Source organism: Vigna radiata, unplaced genomic scaffold, assembly GCF_000741045.1.
Source record: "Vigna radiata var. radiata cultivar VC1973A unplaced genomic scaffold, Vradiata_ver6 scaffold_149, whole genome shotgun sequence".
Lineage (NCBI taxonomy): Eukaryota > Viridiplantae > Streptophyta > Magnoliopsida > Fabales > Fabaceae > Vigna > Vigna radiata.
In genome coordinates, this window is record NW_014542731.1 from 296,839 (window position 1) to 320,548 (window position 23,710).

Below are 23,710 nucleotides of genomic sequence, written 5' to 3' on the forward strand. Positions count from 1 at the left end.
TCACGTTCTCCAAGTATGCATAACTCCAAAAGAAAATTGAAGGTGAATGTGATGAATTGAAGTGTGGAAGAGACATAAAAGCAAATTGTGGCAATAAGAAAAAGGAAGTGAGAGATTGCATAAGATCTTAAGCACTGCTAATTTGACATCAATGACACTATTGGTTTAATGTCAAATAATGGATAATATATATTCTTCAATGACTCAACAAGATTCCCTTCAAAAGTTGCTCAAATCACCATTTGTCATTATCCAAACTCTTTCTTTTAGGTTTTATTTTGCCGTCTTGAATGTGAGTGTCGACAAATTCATTCATCACTTCCAAAAATGCTAATTTGGGTTATATCAATTCAAACAAACTTTACCACCACTCAATACCAACAACATCTCTTTATTCCATTTAATTTCAACATTTTCTCTCTTCATTCTAAAAGTTTTAGGTAACTTTAGTTTCACCAAACATAAAAAAGTGTCATGTTTGTCATCTTTTTTTCAAAAATTATTTTTTATATAGTCAAAATATTCATCAACACCTTTGTAAAGATGTTCCAGTTGCCTATTTTTTTTTTTTTTTTACCTTTTGAATATTGATTTGATTTAGTTCATATTTTTGTATTTTTACTTTTTTTATAATATGGTTGATGTGATTATGGAGGTTAGGAAAATTCTCAAATATTGGTTTAGTTGAGAAATAATACTTTATACGAATTTTATAAAAAAATATATTTATTAATATTAAAATAAAATATAATTAGACGTTATATATGTTGGGTACAAACAAAACTCCACATCAGATAAAATAAGAGATGAACATGAGTTTATATACACATAAGATACCTCCATTAGTAAGAGGCCTTTTAGAATAACCAAAAGCAAATCTGTGAGGGCTTAGTCCAAAGCGGACAATCTCGAATGGATTGTAGGGGAGGTGAAGGGGGTCCTTTGTTTGAGGGGAGTTTGTTGGGTACAAACAAAACCCTACATCGGGTAAAGAGCACTGTATAATGATGAAAGACCCATTGCCTTAAAGTATTTGGTAAAGAGTGGTGTCAATCCTTTATATAGTTGTTCATATTTCATTAGTGTTTGTGTATTATGTTTTTCTTCAGTTAAATTTGTTAGCAAAAGGTACTAACAAGCTAAACAAAAAATATATATAATTAATTATATAATAGTTAATTATATTTTATTTAACAATGGGAAATAAAGTTATTATATATATATATATAATTAAAAAAGAGAAATAAAAAATAATAATAAAAGTATGTCAAATAGTGTAAAGAAAGAAAATAGGGAAAAATCTGTCTTATTAATTTTGAATAAAATATGAGAGATATATACAAGAGAGAATCTATAATTATGCTATTTTGTCCCTATAAATATTCTATAATAATGTAACATTATTACTGCAAATCAGCTATAATAATAACAATATATTCTCTCAATAATCTAGGAATATCATTTATTTTCTAACACTTCCCTCAAGTTGGAGAGTGAATATCAAGAACTCCCAACTTGCGCTTCATGATAGAGAACACTTCTTTTCCCAATGGTTTGGTGAACACATCGGCAAGTTGTTTAGCTAAAGGTACATATTAGTTGCAACTGAGCCATCTTGAATCTTATCACGAATGAAGTGACAATCCATCTCTATATGTCTAGTTCTTTCATGGAAAACCGGGTTAGCTGCAATGTGTAAGGCTGCTTTATTGTCACAATATAACAATGCCGGTTTAGGATGCAATATCCGTAAATCTTTCAACAATGATCGTAACCAAGTCAGCTCACAACAATTACCAGTCAATGCTCTATATTCAACTTCTACTGAGGATAAAGAAACTGTCTTCTGCCTCTTTGTTTGCCAAGAGATAAATGAAGATCCCAAAAAAATACAATAACCTGTAGTTGATTTTCGAGATACTGGGCAACCTCCCCAATCTAAATCATAGAAAACACGCAAAGATAAATCATTTTGTGAAGGGAAAAACAAACCTTGACCTGGATTATTTTTTAAATATCGTAGCACATGCATTGCAGCTTTCATATGAGGCTTGCATGGAGCGTGCATGAATATGCTCAGTATGTGTACTGCATAGGTGATATATGGACGAGTAGTTGTCAAATAAATTAAGCGACCAACAAATCGTCTGTATATTGATGGGTCCTTTAATAATTCCCCTTCATCAGAAAGCTTTATATTTTTTTTCCATGGGAAAATCCACGGGCTTAGCTCCAAGATACTCACCATCTTTAACAATTTCTAAAGCGTATTTCCTTTGTGATATGAAGATACCTTTCTTAGAACAAGAGACCTCAATACCCAGAAAAAATTTAAGATCACCCAAATCTTTTATCCGAAAATGATTGCGTAGAAATTGTTTAAGATTGGATATTGCAATACGATCATTACCAATTATGAGAATATCATCAACATAGATCAACAAAGTTGTAAAAGACTTGCCTTTTGTACATGTAAACAATGAGTAATCTGCTTTTGATTGAATAAAATCAACACTTTGAATAGCTGTAGAGAATTTGGAAAACCATTGACGAAATGCTTGTTTTAATCCATATAAGGACTTGTTGAGGCGACACACAAGATTCCCCCCGTGTCGCTGAAAATCGGAGGAAGGGACATATAGATTTCTTCAAAAAGATCACCATGAAGAAAAGCATTATGGACATCAAGCTGATGAAGAGACCAATGTTGAGCAACAGCCAAAGCTAATAAACAACGTATTGTAACCATTTTAGCAATAGGCGAAAAAGTGTCATGATAGTCGATACCTTCTAGTTGTGTATATCCCTTTGCCACTAGACGCGCCTTATACCGTTCAAGAGAACCATCAAATTTGCGCTTGATTTTGTACACCCAACGACAACCAATAGCTTGCTTTCCAAGAAGAAGAGTGGTGATAGACCAAGTATTATTGGCCTCTAAAGCACTCAACTCAGATTTCATTGCCTCTTGCCAATGAGTGTGAGAAGCAGCTTGATCATAACATGCAGGTTCAATATCATTAGTAATAACGACAAGAAAAGAACGANGTTGAGGTGTGTAACGGTCATAAGAGATAAAATTGCAGAGAGGATATCATGTACCTTTATTTGGAAAAGATGATGGGGATGACAATGGGTCGGGAGACACTACCTGATTACAAATATAATCTAACAAAGTTGTAGGAGGACCATGAGATCGTTGAGAGCGACGCAAGGGAACCATAGGTGGGAAAGTAATGGGAGGCATGATTCTGTTTTCTTTAGGTGTTGGTTGAGTGTATGAAGGACTCTCAGACAGAGGATTATCTGGGATAACATTAGGTATGACAGGGTCTAGGGTGGTTGGAGGAGTATCAATAAATTCATATGGAAAAATAGCCTCATGGAAGACAACATCATGACTAGTGAAGACTTGGTGAGTTTCAAAATCATATAACTTGTAAGCTTTTTGGCCAAGAGGGTAACCAAGAAAAACACATCTTTGGGCACGACGAGCAAACTTATGAGAAACATGAACATTAGTAGCATAAGAAAGACACCTAAAAACTCTAATGTGTGAATAAGAAGGGATTTTACTATATAGGTGCTCAAAAGGTGTCTTGCGTGAAAGAAGAGGTGTAGGCAACCACACATCAACACGAGACTTTCCAGCGTGCTTTGTCCTCACTCACACACTTTTCGAGAAAACTTCCCGGAAGGTCACCCATCCCATAATTACTCTAGGCTAAGCACGCTTAACCATGGAGTTCTTATGAGTTAGGCTACCGAAAAGCAAATGCATTTGTTGATATGAGTAGCCAAATTAATTCCTTTAAGCTATCCTTCAACTGTATAGTCTCATACCTATACAGTCTCTACATGCCTCTTGCACCGGTGGCTAGGCTCTGATACCATTTGTAACGCCCCGGCAACTTACAGGGACTGCTGACTGCCCCCACACATCAACACGAGACTTTCCAATGTGCTTTGTCCTCACTCACAAACTTTCCGAGAAAACTTCCCGGAAGGTCACCCATCCCATAATTACCCTAGGCTAAGCACGCTTAACCATGGAGTTCTTACGAGTTAGGCTACCGAAAAGCAAATGCATTTGTTGATATGAGTAGCCAAATCAATTCCTGTAAGCTATCCTTCAATTGTATAGTCCCATACCTATACAGTCTCTAGATCCCTCTCATTCTGGTGTATGTTCGATTCGTCCACGTGCCCCTTCCACTAGAAGCCTGCCAGAAGCCGCTCCTTGTCCATGTCTCTTGCACCGGCGATCACTCCCCGCCCTCGTCAGTGCCCGGGTGTCACAATATGGTCCCCAAATATCACAATGAAGTAATTGAAAAGGTTTAATTGAAGAAATAGAACTAGTGGGAAAAGGAAGTCGTGTCTGTTTTGCAAGAGTACAAACATGACAAGTTTTATTTGACTCTAAAGAGAGATTTAACAAAGTTTTAGCCATGAAGTCTATTCTAGATGGAGATAGATGTCCTAGTCGTCGATGCCATAAGGTAGTAGAAGTGTTTGAATGAGGAGATGACTTGGTGACATGGGCTGCTATGGATTGAATGGGAGTTTGTGACTTGTTTGATGTCGTTGCAACCAAGTAATAGAGTCTGCCTTGTTGTTTACCCAAACCAATTGTCATCCTTGTCATCAAATCCTGCGAAATACACCCAAAAGGAAAAAAGGTTACTGAACAGTTTAAATCTCATGTGACTCGACTTATCGACATCAAATCTACTTTGCAAGACGACACCCCAAGCACATTTTTTAAATAAACAACTGGGCTCAAAGGTAGAGTGCCAGTAGAGATAATTGAGGCTTGGTCACCATTTGGCATAACAACTGGTGGTAAAGAAGTGTTTTTTTTTTACTGTTAACAAGAAAGGTTGGTGAAGAAATAATGTGATCGGTAGCCCCACTATCAATCATAAGTTTGGGTGGTGACAAACCTGAAGAAACATTGGCGTTGTTAGCCTTAGGATTAGCTGATTGAGATGATTCATTACCCTGTATAATAGACAACATTTGTTGGAGTTACAATTCAGTTAATCCATGCATTGCAGACTAAATCTATTGCATCATTAGAGTCGTTGTGACAATATTAGCTAAAGACTGACTACTCCCATTGTGCTTAGAGTAAGCATTCTTGGTTGTTCCATGCTTTGGGTGTTTAGGAGGATAACCATGTAACTTCCAGCATGTGTCTCTTGTATGATGATCTCTATCACAGTGAGAACAATGCAGTGGCTTTCTATTAGATGGATTAAGACGAGAAGAAGAGCCTTGTTTGCGTCGAACAACAAGGGCTACTGGTTCATTTTTTTGAACAACCATGGTTGAAGCTTCTATTGTGTCACATGTGATGCTCAAATGTCGTTGTTTTTCTTCTTGAATGATGGAAGAATAAGCTTGTGTAACATCAGGCAATGGATTCATTAAAAGGAGCTGGCCACGAATGACACTATAAGAGTCATTCAACCCTATAAGAAACTGCATCAATTTGCACCTTTTACTGTCAGCTCCACAAGTGCAGGTTGCATTACTATAGGAGCCTAACTCATCCCATAATTTTTTTAACTTTGTGTAATAGGCTGCAACTGTCATTTGATCTTGAGCCAAGCAAGCAATGTCTCTCTCAATCTGAAAAATTCGTGGTGCATGGCTTTGAGAGAAACGATTTTGAAGATCTATCCAATCTTCATGAGCAGTGTCATAGAAAATAACACTATCGACAATATCAGGTGCCAAAGAATTATAGATCCAAGATAACACCATGTCATTGCATTTTTTCCATGTTGTATATTCTTCTGGTTTGGCCTGAAAAGAAGGTGTCGTGAGAGTTCCATCAACAAAACCCAATTTTGATTTTGCATTCAAAGAGATGACCATGGCTCTGCGCCAAGTCAAATAATTGTCTCCATCTAGAGGTTTGGAAACAAGAACCATTCCAGGATGGTCAGAATGATGGAAAGAATAAGAACTATTGGAATTTGATTTATTTCTAGCAATGGGAATAAGGATAGAAAAAAAAATTGAGCAAGGGATCGTTCTTGCTCCTTATACCATGTAAAGAAAGAAAATAGAAAAAAATGTGTTTATTAATTTTGAATAAAATATGAGAGATATATATAAGAGAGAATTTATAATTATGCTATTTTATCCCTATAAATATTTTATAATAATATAACATTATTACTGTAATTATTCTATAATAATATAACATTATTATTGCAAATCAACTATAATAATAATAATAATATATTTTCTCAATGATCTCTAAATATCATTTATTTTCTAACAAAGAGTTGCATATGTTTCAAAGTGATTTTTTATGCAAACTTCTATTATCCATTTTAATCAGTTTGTAAAAGATGCTTTACATTATATTTAATAAGAAGATTCTTTTTATGAATAATAAGATTCAAAATTATATGTTTGTGTATGATCTTTATTGGCTAAATCAAATTTTGTCCATTATTTAAAAATATACGTGACACGATATTTCAAGATTTGGTGGATATACACAGTAGATTTGAATACGTTTTGGACACATTCATGTTGATTTTGATTTGGTAGAGAGGAGAAGATATTTTGAATTAAAAATTGGAGCTTAAAGTTTTGAAATGTAAACTAAAATCTCAACGTAAATGGAGTGCTCACACTACCCAAAAGTGAGTTGAACTAGAAGTGTCATTATTGTATATTTGTTTTATAGTTGTAATTGTGTAATGCTCCGTTATTGACTATATAACGTTTTTAAGACAAAATCTACCGTTTTAAATTAAGTTATTTTTTTTAATGTAAAAAATAAAATTCTAGAAGCTTTTTTAGTGTACTTATAACATCACCTATTTCGACATCACGATTAAAAAAATTAACTTTAAAAATAATGAGTGATATTTTTATAATTAAAATCATAAAAATGATATTGGTTCTATTGTAGTATATGTTTAAATCAAATTTATTATCAGTTCTTTTCATGTCAATTAATGTTGACGTGCTCTAAAACTAATGTTATTTATGATGTCGGTTACATCTTTTTCCCACGTAAACCAATTTCACTTCATGTTAAAGCAAATATGATTGTTTAGACTCAACTTTCATTCTCTCTAATTGTATTTTGCAAAAAGGTTGGTGTTTTTTCATCTTCTTTTCCATGTTTTAGGTTTTGTAAAATGAGTAAGTGTTCACATATTACATTTTGATCTCAAATTCAAAGGTATGAAAAAATGTCATAAATTTTGCTATAAATATCGGATAGAGATGTTCTAAAAATTAAAGTTGGTTAAAATGGAGTGACAAAGACATTCGACAATCTCGAATGGAATTGAAATTTTGAAATTTTCAAAAACCCATCGTATAAGATATTTTTTTTAGTATTTTTCACTAATTTCTTCCATACTACAACTTTATTTGAGATATCCAAAATCCTTAAAAAATTCTAATTTTTTTTTTATGTGTCTTGTATTATATATTGATATATATAAATTCAATGGAAAAAAATATTAATAATAAATTAAAAAAAACTCACTTGAAGTGCAACATATGTCATTTGCAATATAATGAAATCTTCAAAAACTAAAATACTAGACATTAAAAGTTTTCTTTTTTTTTGTTAGTGATACTTGACTATAAAAATTAATAATCAGTTCATCATTTTAAATTATATCTCATTATGTTTTAGCTTTTTTTTATTCATAAAACTCCAATACAAGAGGTCAAATTCCATTTAAGTATATGTTAATTCAATTCCATTTTTTTTTCTAATAGTGATTAAGAAGTGTGTTTATATTAATTATAATGACAAGTTTAATTTTAGTATACATATTATATATTAAATAATTTAAAATTTATGAGAGATTCTATTCTACTTCAAATTTGTTGGCATAATTAGGTTCATCATATCTAAAATATTATATAAATTAAAATTTAATGATCTTATTTTGATTTTATTCTAGAAAAGTTTTAATAGCCAAATAAAGAATCTATTTATAAGTGACTTTTTAACCTCCGACAGTTATATGAGAGATTACAACTATAATAATAAATCTTCCAATTCAAACTAACGGGAGTAAGAGTGGTGTATTTTTATTACAAGTTCACTAACATTGTTAGAGTTATTACTTTTAAAGAGTTGTTATCTTTTATTCAAAATATTAATACTTTGAGTTCATGAATTTTCTTTTTTTGTTTATATTGATTTTTTTTATTTAATATGAAATTTAGACTCAATTAAAAACCTACCATTTCTCTTAAATGAATTTCTTTTACAAAAATTATTTTCCAGAAAAAAAAATAATCACAAAGATTTAACATAACATAACATTTATGATTTTAGAACTTGAAAACTCTTTTGAGTATTTAAAATATCTTTGATTGCTTACTCAAAACTTACTTTTTTCATTCACAATTCTTTTTGTTAAAGAGTGAATGAGATATTGACACTTTTAATCAATTATTTCAAGCTATTAATCAAATATTGTAACTAAAATTTGGAAAACAATTACAACAATATTTATTTTAATAGATTAAATTAGTTTTTCGTTTATTACTTGTTTTGGAAAACAAATTTAATCGGTTATAAAATAGTGTAATCAACTATATTATCTCAAAACCTAATTTCCCAACTCCCTTATTTAATCAACCATATAAAACTTAATAAACTAAAAACATCATAAATCCTTTTTAAATATTTTTCCATATTTTAAACTTTTTTTCAATTCATTTATGGACATGTGTTGATTATGTGAAAAACTGAAACAACACTTAATGAAAGTAAAATCTCTTAAACGCATGTTCAACATTTTCATACTTTAATGATCATTAGAACATTTACACTTGAGACTAGCCTACTTTCCAAATCTAACAAACACTCATACTTCTTTAAAAAGATTTTAGCACATGGACTATATTATATTAGTTTGTATGCTCATTTTGGTGTTGTTAGAAGAGCATGCTAGCTTCAAAAAGAAAAAAAAAAAAGCATCAATCACCATTCACATTTAGTGTGATAGTAGAAGTTATCAATGTAAAGTAAAACTCATTATCAAAAAAACTCTAACATAAGGACAAAGCTAAAGCATGCAAGTCATAATCGTTTGTTTGAGATGTCTATAAGTGGAAGCTTTCTCGTGCAAATATGATTAATAAATCACATGTCTTACACGATAATGTATGTTTCATAGTTTCAAGTGCTTAGTTTTTATATTATTTCTAGTAGACCACTTAGATAGTGCATTTGTACAAATTCTTTACTCAATCAATATATGAATATATTTGTTCTAATTCAATCTAAGGTATTCATGTAATAGAATTCAAAAGAGATTGTGAGTATTATAAGAATAGATTTTCATAATCCTTAATAAAAAATGTTTTTAAAATTTAATTCATGCAAAAATTAAAAATAAAAGCAAACATTGTATTAAGAAATTTTTATAAATTAACTTATGTATGAAAGATTTTTTTTTTTATATATATTTTGCTCTTCTAAAAGTATATATAAAAAAAATTATACATATATATAGACAAATTAAGTGTTTTTGATAAATAAGATTTTATCAATGAACATTTCTATCAGTAATTTGAACAATGTGTTATTGATGGATATATCGTGATTGACACATCAATCAACACATTTGTCGATAAATATGTTATTAATGGATGTTGTGTAGGTATGTCGATAAATCCATAGACATATAAATTTTTATCATTGAACTAGATTATTATTCGAAAAATAAGAAGGTTGGTACCTAGAACCATAAAGTGGGAAAACAGAAAACATTGCAATAGAGTGTGATGAGTCACTAAAGACTGTTGTGACTATCTACCAGAGAACACCATGTCGCGATTAACCACCATAGACCACTACGAGAGCTACCTTGAGAAGCACAATTGGAGTGACATAAAGAGCATTGCATGTGGAGAGCACCGCCACTGGTTAACTTTGTTACTAGCCATTAGAGACCACCATGACAAGCCACCAAAGAGCACGATGAACAGATAAATTTGCTAGACTTGTGAGTTCTTTGTGTTGACATTTCGTTTCTCCCTAAACTCCATTAATTCCTGAAATTGACATTCTTCATGTGTTAATTTCATAACCTTAAGCGTAGTTCTAGGCCATTGTTGGTGGGATTCGTTGGAGGGCTCCGTTGGTGTCCTTCATTAGTGGTCTTGTCTGTTTTGCTACGTCATCGGCCATTGAGGAAAGGCATTATTGTGGACATTGGTCCTTCATTGATATTTTAATCTTTTTTTCCCCTTTTGTTGTTTCCCCAGTTTAATAAGGATGTATTTTTGGCTTACAGGAAAGGCAAAATCTATGTTTGATTATGCATGTTTTTCAATTTTTTAAGTAAGTTCTAGGTGTCTCTCTAGTTCATGCATATGAATCAAAATAGTCTAAGGTGAATCTTTGTTTATTTAAGATCATGAAGATGTGCTATGATCTTTGATAAGATTTTCTTTATGTAGTTAGAGCATCCTATGAGAATTAAAACTTTAGGAGTAACCTCTAAGTCAGGGGTTTTTCCTTCAGGTAAGGGAAGCTGGTAAAATTATTGCTTGTTGTGTTTTCCTTCAATTTGAAACTTTACCCTAATAAGCTTGCATAATGATTTGGTGTGATTTTGCTTTATTGGAGTTGATATGTGAAGAATCTTATTGAGTGAATTTTTGTATTAGGAAACATGATAAAACATGGTGTATATGCTAAATTTATGTTTGGTTTGTGAAATAATTGAGACTTGACATATTAGTTTGAACAATCAGCTTCAAATGGTTATTTTGGACCGATTTGATATCAATTAGGACTTATTAAATGGATAAATCATCAATTAGAGCTAATTGAGAAAATTGATGTGATTGTTCCTTCTTTGTTTTCTTATATAGCATCTGACAATGATTAGGTAACATTAGGCGCAACGCGGAAATTATAAGTCAGAGAGCTCTAGTGGTATGTGACATAGAGTGCTAATTGGAATTATCATTGTTTCCATTTTGTTTTTTATTGATATTTTTATTATTACTTTTTAGAAAATTAAGGTTTTCATTTAATAAATTGGAAAATAGAAATGTTTGGTTCTTATTTGTGAAAATATTGTGTAGATAAGTAAAAATCAATTAAAGATTGAAAAATATCTCAACAAAATCAATTATCAACATAGCGAGCTACTCCAATTAGAAAAGTAAAATAAATGGGAATCACTAAAAATTGAAGAGTATATCAACAACATTAGTTGTCAACAGTTTTGGTTATTTCAATTACAAAAATTGAGTACAAATTTCAAACCCAGTCCAATTTGAACAAACTCGCCCAAGCTTGCATAGAGTTATAAGAACACACCCTTGGAGCATAGGAAATTGACTCTAAGAGAAATATGACAAAGGCTCATTAGAGGCTAGAGGCATTGTTCGTTATTCTTTTTTAGTATTCAAAATGTATAGGAGTAACTAACCCCCTCATTCATTGGGTTGGACATAATGTATCTTCAATATTTGTGATTTCTAAATATTTATGTGTTCTATTATCAATCTTAACTGCATTAATTGATTGATTGCATATATGTGAGTATCTGGTTATTGGACACGATGTTGAAACCTATACTAGAATAGAATAATTAATTGATTAAGTATCTAGACATAGAGTTCATCATTGGTGATTCCTAACATTCAAATTTAATGTTTAATACAAATTTTTAATAAGAAAAGGTCTAAGACATTAGGGTTCTTATTTAGAAGTTTAGAGTTTTTTCTAAGACATTAGGACTTGTTAAATAGTGGTGTGAATGCTAGCGAAGGAATTGGAAGTATATTGTTTATTGCTTTTCATATTGATTTGATGCATGAAATCTAACCTCTCTGAAGTTTTTACCATATAGTAATTTCATAAATTTTATTGCTTTCTCATTTTTAGATTTATTTCATACACATCAATAATTTCAATTCTCTTAAAGTTCTAAGCCTTAATTAGTAAATAAACATAATTTTTCTAAATAACACAAGTCTATGTGGGAAATAATATATGGACTTATTCACTTTATTATTTATAAGATTTGTTACACTTGTAAATTTTGTAACAGAGAACATTGGGGCCAACTAGTATCAATTTCCAGCAAGCTTGAGAGGTCTTATCGTTGGGCACCACCCATGGATCGTTGGGTGCTACTTGAAAATTTAAATCCAAAAAGCTCCAATGACCTAGGCATTGGGTGATACGCTTTGGCCGTAGGCACCAACCTTTATGTTGGTTTCCATTAAAGTGGCCTTGGACACCAATTGAAATAGGTCCTTATGTTTTGCTTTCGCTAGGCGCCCTTAGTTACCATTGGGCAAACCTTGTCCTAAGATAAGGTTCATTGAGCGAGAAAGAAATTCGTTGAGTACATATGTGATGAATGAATGATAGTTTTGATTATTATGTTGATTGATTATATCATGGTTTAAATGTTGAAATATAATGATTAATGATTAAATGTTGATTTTTATGATAATGATAAATGTTTGGTTGCATCGAGATTTAGTTTTTTTTTTTTTTATAAAACTATTGAGTTCTTATTTCACTTATATGTGGATTTTGTGATATGAATGAGAAATGAAGAATGAAGTACTAATGATAATGGTGATGATTTACTAAGATTTTTAAGGTTGTGATTGGAAAATATTATTAATTTGAATGTATTGTTTGTATATGTTGTTTTCTTAAGGAGGAGTATCTTATCTTATAGTATAGTGTATGTATTGAGTATAAATATAAAGGGTGTGATTATCCTAACTCTACTAAACTCACAAACTCATATAAAGAATGAAGTTTATGAATGAGAGTTAAAAGATATCCTAAGGCGAGATTTGGTGCAAGGGAGTCCATATCTAGCGAAGCCATAGTGAACTAACTCTATCATGGAAGATTTTTTAGGTGATGAATATGGGTTGGTCGTGATATTATGTTATAAGTTTACATGACAAGTGTAGGATTATATGGATACTCAAGTCAATGTATAAATATTTTTGAATTGAGTCTAGATTAGGTTATGTCTTAGAATGTATAAAAATGATTGAATGAAAATGTATTGCACAAAATGCTTGGATTGGTATTATATTTTGAATTCTATTTATATATATTTAGGTGATTGTTAGAGAATACTATTAGCTTACTATGTTGTCGATTATGTTATGATTTGTCCACCTACTATAATTATATATATTATATATAAGTAGAAGATGGTACAAATGAGAGAAATGTAAAAAAATGATATTCAAGTTAACTTTTTTCAAATGTAGTTGTTTAAATATATAATTTTTCCTATTTTATCAATTTTTTTATATATTTTGAAAGTTTAAAATTTTGATTTTTTATGGAATTATGAATATATTTTATATAATTTTAAGTTTGATTATGATTAATACTTAATTTACAACACTTTAATTAGTAGGATAATTATATTTAATTGGGATGTTGCATAAATAAATACTATAATATTTTTTTTAGAAAATATTAAAAGAAGGAGGAGTTTTGTTAAAGAAAACTTTAAGAAAATAAAAGTTTGTAATAAGAGTAGTTTTTTTCTTATGAACTTAATATTAACCATTTTAGTAATTTCATTATTAGAGTGTGTTGGTTTGTAGAGAAAAAAAAAACATTTTTCATTTTGCTCTTAAGGAAGTATTTGAGCGAAAAGTATAATCAAATAACATAATAAATACTGTAATTTTTTCAAATAAAACTTCTAAATGAAAGATGTTATTTTTTTTTTATAATCAACGAAAACATTAAGAACTAGAGAAATAAAAATCTTTTCTCATTTTTAATTTTTTGTTGAAAAATCTTCCAAGTTTAAGTAAGTGACTAAAATCTGAACATTTTTCCTTTTATAAAAAAATGTAAATAAGAGTTTTTTTTTATTATAATACTTTTCTGGTTTTTATAATATAACATTGACCATAAGAAGGTATTGTTTCGGAGAGAAGAAACACACAGAAATATTGTATCAAAACAAAGTTTAAAAAAATAAAATAATAAAAATATGTAAATCGCTAAACAAAATCCACTATACATAAGAAACTCTTTTTCGCAGCTGAAGAAGTATTTGCTTGGAAAATATATAATCAATTAACATAATTAATTATATTTCAATATAATCAATTATTTTATTAATATAATTATAATTATATTTTTATCATAATAAAATAAATAATTAAAATAAAATTTCACAATAATAAATAAATTCATTATAATATATATTTATTTTGAATTATAATTTTTTATTCATTAAAATTTAATAATAATTGTTTATTTTAATTTTAATTTATATTATAAAATCATTTTTAGAAATTAATTTTATATTTTTTTAATATACATAAATTTTTCCACTACACTAATTAATTAAACCAACTACAAATTTACCATTCATTTCCTTTCATTTTTCACTATTTTTTCTTCGATTCAAACCACCTATCCAATCTCTTTTTCTTCCTTCTTTTCTTTTTCTACCCACAAAACAGTAATTACCAGAACTCAAAATCCACTTTTCTATCTTCTGGTGAAATTGTGCGTCTTCTTGTTTTAAACAAAGAAACTGCTATATAGTAATGTCAACTTTTACTGCTAATTAACTGTATAAAAAAAAAAATTACCCATTTAATAATTTTTAAAAATTTTCTTATTTATATTCCTAAAACTTCAACTTGACTTTGTTTAAAATATTTGAACCCAGTTTCTTCTACCAACAAATAGAGTACAGTGTGAAGTTAGGTATTGACAATTTTATTTTATTTTTTGCATAATTTCCATCACAGATTGATCAATTATATATATTCCTGAATGGTGGACTACTTCAAAAATCAATTTTTCTAGATTTGAAAACCACCCTATTGGAAGATTTGACTGAGCAAGTACAGATATGAATTTAATTTGTTCTTAAAAATGAAAAAATGAATTGATTCTACATGATTCTGGTACGGGAAAGATATTGAAATCTAACAAAATATAGATTCTGAATATAAAATGTTGCAGGAGGCACACTCAAATTTTTGTAGGGATAAGAACTACTCCAATATAATATAAAAGGTGTTTGTGTGTGTTCTTCCTTCCTTAGCAACACAGGTAAGTTTTCTGTAATCTTACTTAGTAAGTACCCTTCAGATCTTTACCATTACGTCCTTTGCCATCTTCATATGCTGCCACTGACACAGTTTCTGACACTCACCACTTGCACTCTCTATCTTTGGCTCCAAAGATACACTCCAAACCCACAATGAGAAAGAACAAAACAGCCCCCACTTTATGTTTCACTTGCTATTTCTGAAACTGCACACCCTTTTGACCAAGTAGTTTTTGTTATTATTCTTCTTGCTGCTGCTGCTGTTGTTACTGAGCCATGGAAATGGAGGAATTTTTATGGGGTGGTGACATTGATGGGGATGTTCCTAAGGGGAACAGTGATGGTTTTGAAGGAAGCAGTGGAATGATTGGAAGTGGGTGTGGTTCATCTTTCTCTCTGGTTTTGGATAGGGAGAGAGGGGAGCTTGTGGAGGCTCCTGTGAAATTGGAAAGAAAAGGGATGTCCACTGAGAGAAGCACTGAAGCTTTGAAGAACCATAGCGAGGCAGAGAGGAGAAGGAGGGCAAGGATTAATGCACATCTTGATACTCTTCGCAGTGTCATTCCAGGTGCTATGAAGGTCTGTTCAACATTTTTTTTTTCTGGCATATTTTTTCTTTTCATTTTCCTATAGATGATTCAGAAAGCATGTAAACCATTTGAATGTTTGTCAGAAAGGTAGTCTTTTAATTGAATTGGGTCATGAAAGTCAAGGGATGTGCAATAATGATCTGGTTAACTTAATCTGAATTTGGTTCATATCATGTTTGTAGTATTGCATCATCTTCATTTGAGCTTTTAACCTTCTCTTCTGCTTCCATTATCATCTCAGAGTGTACTGATGAAAAGTGTTGTTAGCTTGAATTGAATTGTTACTTTTGACTGTCAATGACTCGATTTGAGTTTTCTATCTAACTTTGTGCCTTTAGTTTGATTTGAGAAGCTCAGATGTCAGTAGAAATAAACATGTTTCACTATTCATTCATTGTTTGAAAACTTGAGCTTCACTTTTGGACATGTAGATGGACAAAGCATCATTACTTGGTGAGGTTATCAGACATTTGAAAGAGCTGAAAAGGAATGCAGCACAGGCTTGTGAAGGTTTGATGATACCAAAGGACAATGATGAAATAAGTGTTGAAGAACAAGAGGGTGGGTTGAATGGTTTTCCTTATTCAATTCGAGCATCACTGTGTTGTGAATATAAACCAGGCTTGTTGTCTGATATAAGACAAGCACTAGATTCTCTTCATCTTATGATAACAAGGGCAGATATTGCAACCTTAGAAGGCAGAATGAAGAATGTTTTTGTGATCATTAGCTGCAAAGAACACAACTTTGAAGATGCTTCATACCGTCAGTTTCTGGCTGGTTCTGTTCACCAAGCTCTTAGGTCTGTGCTCAATAGATTTTCTGTTTCACAGGACATTTTAGGAACCAGGAAAAGAAGAAGGATTTCTATATTCAGCTCTTCATCTTTGGAAGATTTCTTGTAACCTCTCTTTCCAAGTCTTAATGTGATGAGTGATAGTAGTAAGTTCTTCATGTACCATGTAGACTCATGTATACATACTCAAATGTTGTCCTTCCATGCTTTCTGGTATGGACATGTACTTTTAGAAGACAAATCATGTGAAAATATAATGGGCATCTTTTTTGGGGTGTACAAAATTTTAAAGTTGCTTTGACAGATTGGTTGATGGTTAACTTATCAAAGTACCATCTTTTCATCCTTTGATCCACATAAACTGGAGTCTATAACATCAGTTGGTATGAATTATCTTCATGAGCAATATACAGCAAACAATTATAAAATGTTATTTTGGAAAAAGTTGTTGATTTGGTCAAGGTTTGGCAATGGTTTCTACTAAGTCCTATACCTTTTCTTCAAAAGAAAAATCAAGAAATGCTGCTGTGTAAGCTGAATTTTGACTGCTGAAAAAGAATGAGATGTCTGTCTGACTGAAAAACCCAAAATTATGAGTTGTGGTTATGAAAGGTTGTCAATTTTTTCGAATCAATTTTTATCTTTTTCATGCAAATAAATAAAGTATAAAGAACATTTAAAAGAGTTTCCATGAAGTATGGTTAAATTTATATTATATAAATACTGAGGTAAAACAATTAAGATATACCATTAAGTTTAGGCAAAAAGGGTAACCAATGCCTTTATAAGGTATTAAGGCAACTTTTAACCACACCTTTCATGAACAAAAATGGATAATTTTATTAGCAAAAGTCATGGTATTAAAATTTCTAATAGGAATTTTCTGCTTTGATTTCTTATGAGAGGGACTTAATAAGACTAATACAAGATTATTTTTCCTAGCTTTTCAATTTTAACATTTTTAGAGATTAAAATGTCGTTTTTAAATTTAGAAAGTAACCATAATGCAAATTTTTGAAAACAATAAAATAATGCGTAGATTAACACTATAAAATCCACGTTGTTAGCAAGAAGATATCACGTTTCTTCCAAACTCCACGTGGCGAGATAGTATAAGCGAATGAGATTGTGTGGTAATGCAGAGCAAAGTCTTTCTGTTGGTGACAGTTGCACACATAACTTAGAAGCGACATGATGGCTCTCTCTTTGCCACTTCAGAACCTCTCCGCAGCCATCTCCGCCACCGGCAATGCCACAACGGCAGCATCTCGGCCTCCGAAGGGGCGGCGCTGGGAGGTTCACTCGGTGGCGTCCAATACAAGCTCCGCCGTCCCGGTGCAGTTCGGCGGGTACGAAGAAGGGAAGCTTGAGCGACCCAAGTGGACTGGGGAGACCCCTCTTTCTCGGCTGGTTAAAGCTATCATCTCCTTCAAGCCTTTGTACTCTGTTCTCAAGCTTGGTGCTAGAAGGGTTTTGATAAGGTTCTTCATTGCGCCTTCTACCCTTTACTTCAACTTCGAATTTTGCATAAGTGTGTTGGTAACCTTTTTATGCTCGAAACGTGTGTATTGCGAGGGTTGATCATGTTTGAAGATTTGGATATACATTTGTACTCGTTTAGGAACTTTTTTCTGCAGAGTAAATTCTATTAATCGAAGTATTAATCAACATTGTGCCAATTGTAGATGATTAAAACATTTGAGAATAAGAATAAAGAGGAGTTCTTGCTACATGTTCTTTCACATACACCTCCAAATACACTCATCTGTCTGCATTCGTATAATTGTTGTATTGTGTCAGCTTTTGACGTTTAAAAGGGTCTGGCTACTAGTTTGATGCATGTTACCAACTCCGTCTTGCAGGAAAAAGAGTTTGGTTGTTATGTTACATTATTGAACTAATATTTGAGTGGTGTGTCTCTTAGAATTTAGGTTTGACTCTAACACAATCCCGCAAAATCAATCAACTTATAAGATTAGAGTTGTCTCACTTGTACATTATAATTTACTATATCTCTAGGATTTTCATCACCCTCTCACTTTGAGAATGGGGATAAGGATGACATTTGTAGGACTCGACAATTGTGAGTGGGATGTGGAATTGTGTTCATGTGTCTAACTTGGCCATATCTCTACACAATAAGGGATGTGCAATTGTGTCTGGGTTATTGAGAGATTTTCTTCAATGGACCATGAGCAACCCAAATGAACTTGACACCACATTCATTTTAAAACCTTTATACATTAGGTTTATGGGTTCTTCTAGCTTGTCCCATAAATGTATATCTCTTCCATATTGTTATGTTCTGCATGACTCATTTTGTGAACTTCATCTCCCGCAGTATGGAGCAACGGCAATAATGTAATGTACATATACTTAATGTAATCCTAATTCTGATATTAATAGAAATAGAGTCATTCTGCACCCAAGCACGTAGCCACATTGTTGAACTTGTTAAATTACTGTCTTTGTGCATGTGCCTGCTTATTCTACTGTTTTAGAATCCAGTTGCTATTGGTTACATGACGAAATGAAGATGTGATAAGCATCGTTTTGTTGGGAAGTGAGTGTAGTTTTTCAATGTGAATGCACAGTACAGCTGAGAAGAACAACATACCTTGGAGGAAGATGGCGAAAGAGATTTTAGAGTCAGAAGTGTATAGGGAGATGGACATCATTCAAAACCAGTCTTTAGTGTACCCTGATTGTAAGTTTGTGACTATCTAGTTTTTACATTATGTTACCCTTCTATTCATCGTTGTCTTTACTCTTGCATATCATTGAAAAGGATGGAATGACTTCAATCACATTACAGATTATTTGAATCCATTCCATGCATACGAGGAGGGCAATCTTACATGGCTGGTATGTGATAATTCTGAATTTTCCCATTTGTCCATTGATGGCTTAATTTGGTCACTTCTTTCTTGATAATCAGACAACACTTAACAAGTTCTTGTTTGGTCGGTGGGTTGGCTGTGCTTGTTTCTCCCAGCACTTCTTTTTATGACGTACACATTGTGTGCGACTTTTGTTTATTTCATTAGTTCAAATTTATTATTATTGAAGCCATGATTAATATTTTTCATTCATGAAATGTAGATATGGCAGAAACACCTCAAAAATTTTATTCTAATTATAGATAAGTTGTATCAGAAGTTCCACTTTATTGTTGTAAATATACCACTGTGCCTTCTGACCTGACATATCCATCCAAGCTATGCATGTAACTTTTCTTAAATGTTAGGATACATAAATTAATATTATCTTATTGAAGAAGCTTAATGCATTTCATATTCTTATTTTCTTTCCCTACAAGTATTAACGAAGATATCCAAACAAGACCATATTTGACAACATTTTGTTGGCAAATTTTCTTTTGGCCGGACCTATTGAACCTCAATAACCTGTATTTTGTTGGCTCTTGTGAACATTAGTATCTATTATTGCGCTCTATTGACTAAAATCGTGTGATTTTCCCATGTATTTATGTTATTTAGAAATTGTTTAAGTCTAAGGTATCTTGGACTTGCTCATTTGTTAAGCAGGCAATCATATGGATGGAAATGTAATAGTAATTTCCAAACGAAAAAAAAAAAATTATTATAAAATCTGGATTCCAATATTATAGGCCGCAGCAGAAGCAGAGGCTGCTACAATGTCAATGGTTAGACGAGTAGTTCCAAAGGCTTCCTCATTGGAGGAAGCAAGTCAGATACTGCGCGGCAATTGGCTTCTTGCAATTGAACAACACCATATACAGTATTCAGAATCATCTGTGATCAATGACATTCTAGATATTGGATGCTCTGTCGGTGTAAGCACAAAATATCTTGCAGACAAGTTCCCCACAGCCAATGTCACAGTGAGTGAGTTTTTAATGGATGTCCGAATTTGCTTTCTTAATACTATAAAATCATTCTTTTCCAACTTGGATTTACTGAGAATAAAAGTGTTATACATGGTATTGATGTACTTTGTGATTAATATTTTTGTTCCAGGGGCTAGATTTGTCACCGTATTTTCTAGCTGTGGCTCAGCATAAAGAAAAGACTGCAATGCCCAGGAAAACTCCTCTAAGATGGATACATGCAAATGCGGAAGACACGGGCTTGCCTTCTAAATCATTCGACCTTGTTTCTCTTGCCTTTGTGGTATGATTTTTCTTTTCCTCTTCAGTCCTTTAAAGTTTGACCAAAAAAGGTTGGGTCTAGAGAAATTAACTAGTTTGTTCTCATAAAATAGTGAACTACTGCTCAGATCCTTACCGGGAGAAGCACTACCATTTATTGTCTGATCATATGTTGGACAAGATTTATAGTTGACAGAAACCTACCAAAAAAGGGTAACTTTTTACATCAATTGGGTAGGTTTACCCCTAATTACAAAAATGGACAGTTGACTGGGAATTTACGAGGCAGAGAAGGATGACTTCTAAAGGGAAGTCGTATGGAATGAAGATGATTTTGTCACGAAATCAGAAAAAGGGAAAATCGTCATGTATGATAACAATTTGCAAAACATTTTCAATTGAAGTCATTATATATGATAACAACTTCCAATTTTCTTAATGAAATCGTTAAGTATAATTGTAATAACAACTTCCAATTGAAGTGAAGTCATCCCCATGATTACTAATGTTATCAAACTCAAGGATCCTATGGGGATGGATGCGTTTTCGTTCCCTGATCTTAAGTTTGATAGCATTGGTCAACATCATTGGAAATGACTTCCGTTCAAATGAAAGTCGTTATTACACCTAATGATTTCATTTTAACTCAATGAAATTGATGTAAAAAAAACCCAAAAAGGGTTTAAGAAATTTACTATTTCTCTCTCTCTCTCTCTCTCTCTCTCTCTCTATATATATATATATATATATATATATCATCTCAATCAATCTAGTCAACATAAAATGAGAATACAGAAATCCCTTTGGTCAGTTGAACAAGATTTCTTGAAATGTGATATGATTTTTTTTCAATCAAAGGCCTGAAAAGCATATAAATTTTTTCAGACTGACGTAATTGAATCGTTGAATTCTACCAAGAGACTAATATTTTTCAGTATTCTTGCATTAAATCAGTTGTGAATTTCCAGTTTCATATCCCATGACAGTTACTAGAAGAACAGATAGGTTGCTCGAATAATATTTGGAAAAATTACTAGTGGATTTTAATATCTGGAATCCGTGACCATATGCAGCTTCATGAATGTCCTACAAGAGCTATAGTGAATATAGTGAGGGAAGCTTTCCGTCTCCTTCGACCTGGAGGCACACTAGCTTTGACAGATTTGTCGGTATATAATGTCATGATTACAATTTTCCTTTTGGTTTCATGCCCCCTATAACAAATTCTCATATTATTGTTTCTGCATTCTGTAGCTGAAGTCAAAGGTCCTTCAGGTACTGTATTACTTTTATGCCCAATTTTCTTTTGTAATCTTTACATAAATATTCTGTAGGCTAAAATACACTTTCGGTTTCTCCTCTTAATTTTTTTATTTTAGTTTGGTCTCTTAAGTTTAGAAGGATCCACTTTGATTCTTTAGAGTGTATGTTAGACTAAATCAATCCTTCAATCATTTTTCTCTTAATTTTAACTGATGGACCATCCCTTTGCCACGTGTTATTTCGTTGACCAAAGTAGTGTTGTAAATTGGTCAAAGAACCAAAGGGATGCTTAAAGAGACCGAAGTGAAACTTTTTAAGTTATGAAAAAAATACAAAAAATAAGATGAACCAAAAAGACATTATATTTGCTATGGTCTTTTTGTTTAACTGTGCTAGACCTATGAGTATTAACAAGTAAAATATGCGTAAATGAGATAAAGAGCTGCACAAAGTACCTTTGGGGACTGCTTGATCTTGGTATTTAATTCTTGGAAAATTTGGTCATCCTTGACTCATGATTAACTTAGTAGTACATGTACATTGTTGTCCATGTAGGAACATCATCTAACATGTTCTTCCCCTTGCTCTCTCTCTTATAGGAATTATCTCCTGTCCTGTTTACACTGCTCAAGACCACAGAGCCTTTTCTGGACGAGTATGTCTTGACTGATATGGAAGAAACACTGAGGGAAGCTGGTTTTGTGAACATAACATCAATTCTTACAGACCCCAAACACGTCACAGTTACAGCAACGGTGCCTCAATGAAACATCACATCTTGAAATTCTTTTTATTTTCATTTTGCTTGGTACACAAACATCTTCTTGGGTTTGGCATCAAGCACGTTAGCACTTGGTAGACGTATTTCCAAATTAATAGTGTGGTCCAAAATTGTTTAATTATGTATCAATGTGCCACGGTCTGTTGTTATTATCATTTGGTTTTGTAGAGTATCCCAACATCTGGTGCAACATAAATTCCTTTGAACATAAGCATGAATATCCATTACCAAAGATGTACTATTGTCCTTTTCTTGAAGCACCGATCAATTACTGTCGTGTACTTCTTATTTGGGTTTTGCCAATCTCTTCTCTTTTTCTTTGTTTGCTTGCGCTCTTTTGATAGTAAACGTTGAATGAAAAGTAAGCATGGATAACAAGACAATAGTTAAAAAACAAGCACAACACTAGGCAAATTTGCCTACAATATTACAAAAATAGGCAAATTTTGAGTCAAAGCGAAGTCGTGGGAGCCGAAACGACTTCTAATGAAGAAGTCGTGTTCCCTTACACAACTTCACACGATTCATTTGACCACTGTTGAAGTCATGCATCCAAAAACGACTTTAAGACATGGTAATCGATTACCAGAAATCGATTACCAAGCCAGTTTTAACAAAAAAAATTAAAATGAATTCGTATGAGATTTAACGACTTTTTTTATTAAAGTCGTGAACTGCCCTCACGTTTTTACTCTTTTAATTTTTTAATTTTTTATTAATTAAAATCATTTATAATTTGTAAATAATGTTTTTAAATATATTTAAAATAATTAAAATTATATTTAATATTAATTAATTTTTTTAATATTATTAAATAAATAAATTTTATTCTAATTATTTTTGTAATTAAATTAAATTTTTTATAAAATAATTTTAATTAAATAATTTATAACTATTGTAATTATGTAATTAAAAATTGAAAAAAATTATATTTCATTACTTTTTTTAATTTTTGTTATCATAGAATATTCTTTTTGGAAATTATAATTCATTAATAACATTTTTTATTATAAACTATTTAATTAATAAATATATTAAATATAAACTATTTAA

At 31.6% G+C, this 23,710-nt stretch overlaps 2 protein-coding genes across 2 annotated transcripts; both read left to right on the plus strand.

Annotated features, from left to right (window-relative positions):
- The first annotated feature begins 14,996 nt into the window (after positions 1-14,996).
- LOC106780621 (transcription factor bHLH30) lies at positions 14,997-16,760 on the plus strand. The gene is made up of 2 exons (XM_014668915.2): positions 14,997-15,674; positions 16,117-16,760. The coding sequence occupies exons 1-2, from the start codon at positions 15,372-15,374 to the stop codon at positions 16,588-16,590; spliced, it is 777 nt and encodes a 258-aa protein (XP_014524401.1). The 5' UTR covers positions 14,997-15,371; the 3' UTR covers positions 16,591-16,760.
- Positions 16,761-17,617: 857 nt separating this feature from the next.
- On the plus strand, positions 17,618-22,979 carry LOC106780645. The gene is made up of 8 exons (XM_014668942.2): positions 17,618-17,962; positions 19,076-19,188; positions 19,297-19,346; positions 20,113-20,346; positions 20,483-20,635; positions 21,687-21,782; positions 21,868-21,888; positions 22,476-22,979. Exons 1-8 carry the CDS (start codon positions 17,673-17,675, stop codon positions 22,641-22,643), a joined length of 1,125 nt encoding a protein of 374 aa, XP_014524428.1. The 5' UTR covers positions 17,618-17,672; the 3' UTR covers positions 22,644-22,979.
- The last annotated feature ends 731 nt before the right edge of the window (positions 22,980-23,710 follow it).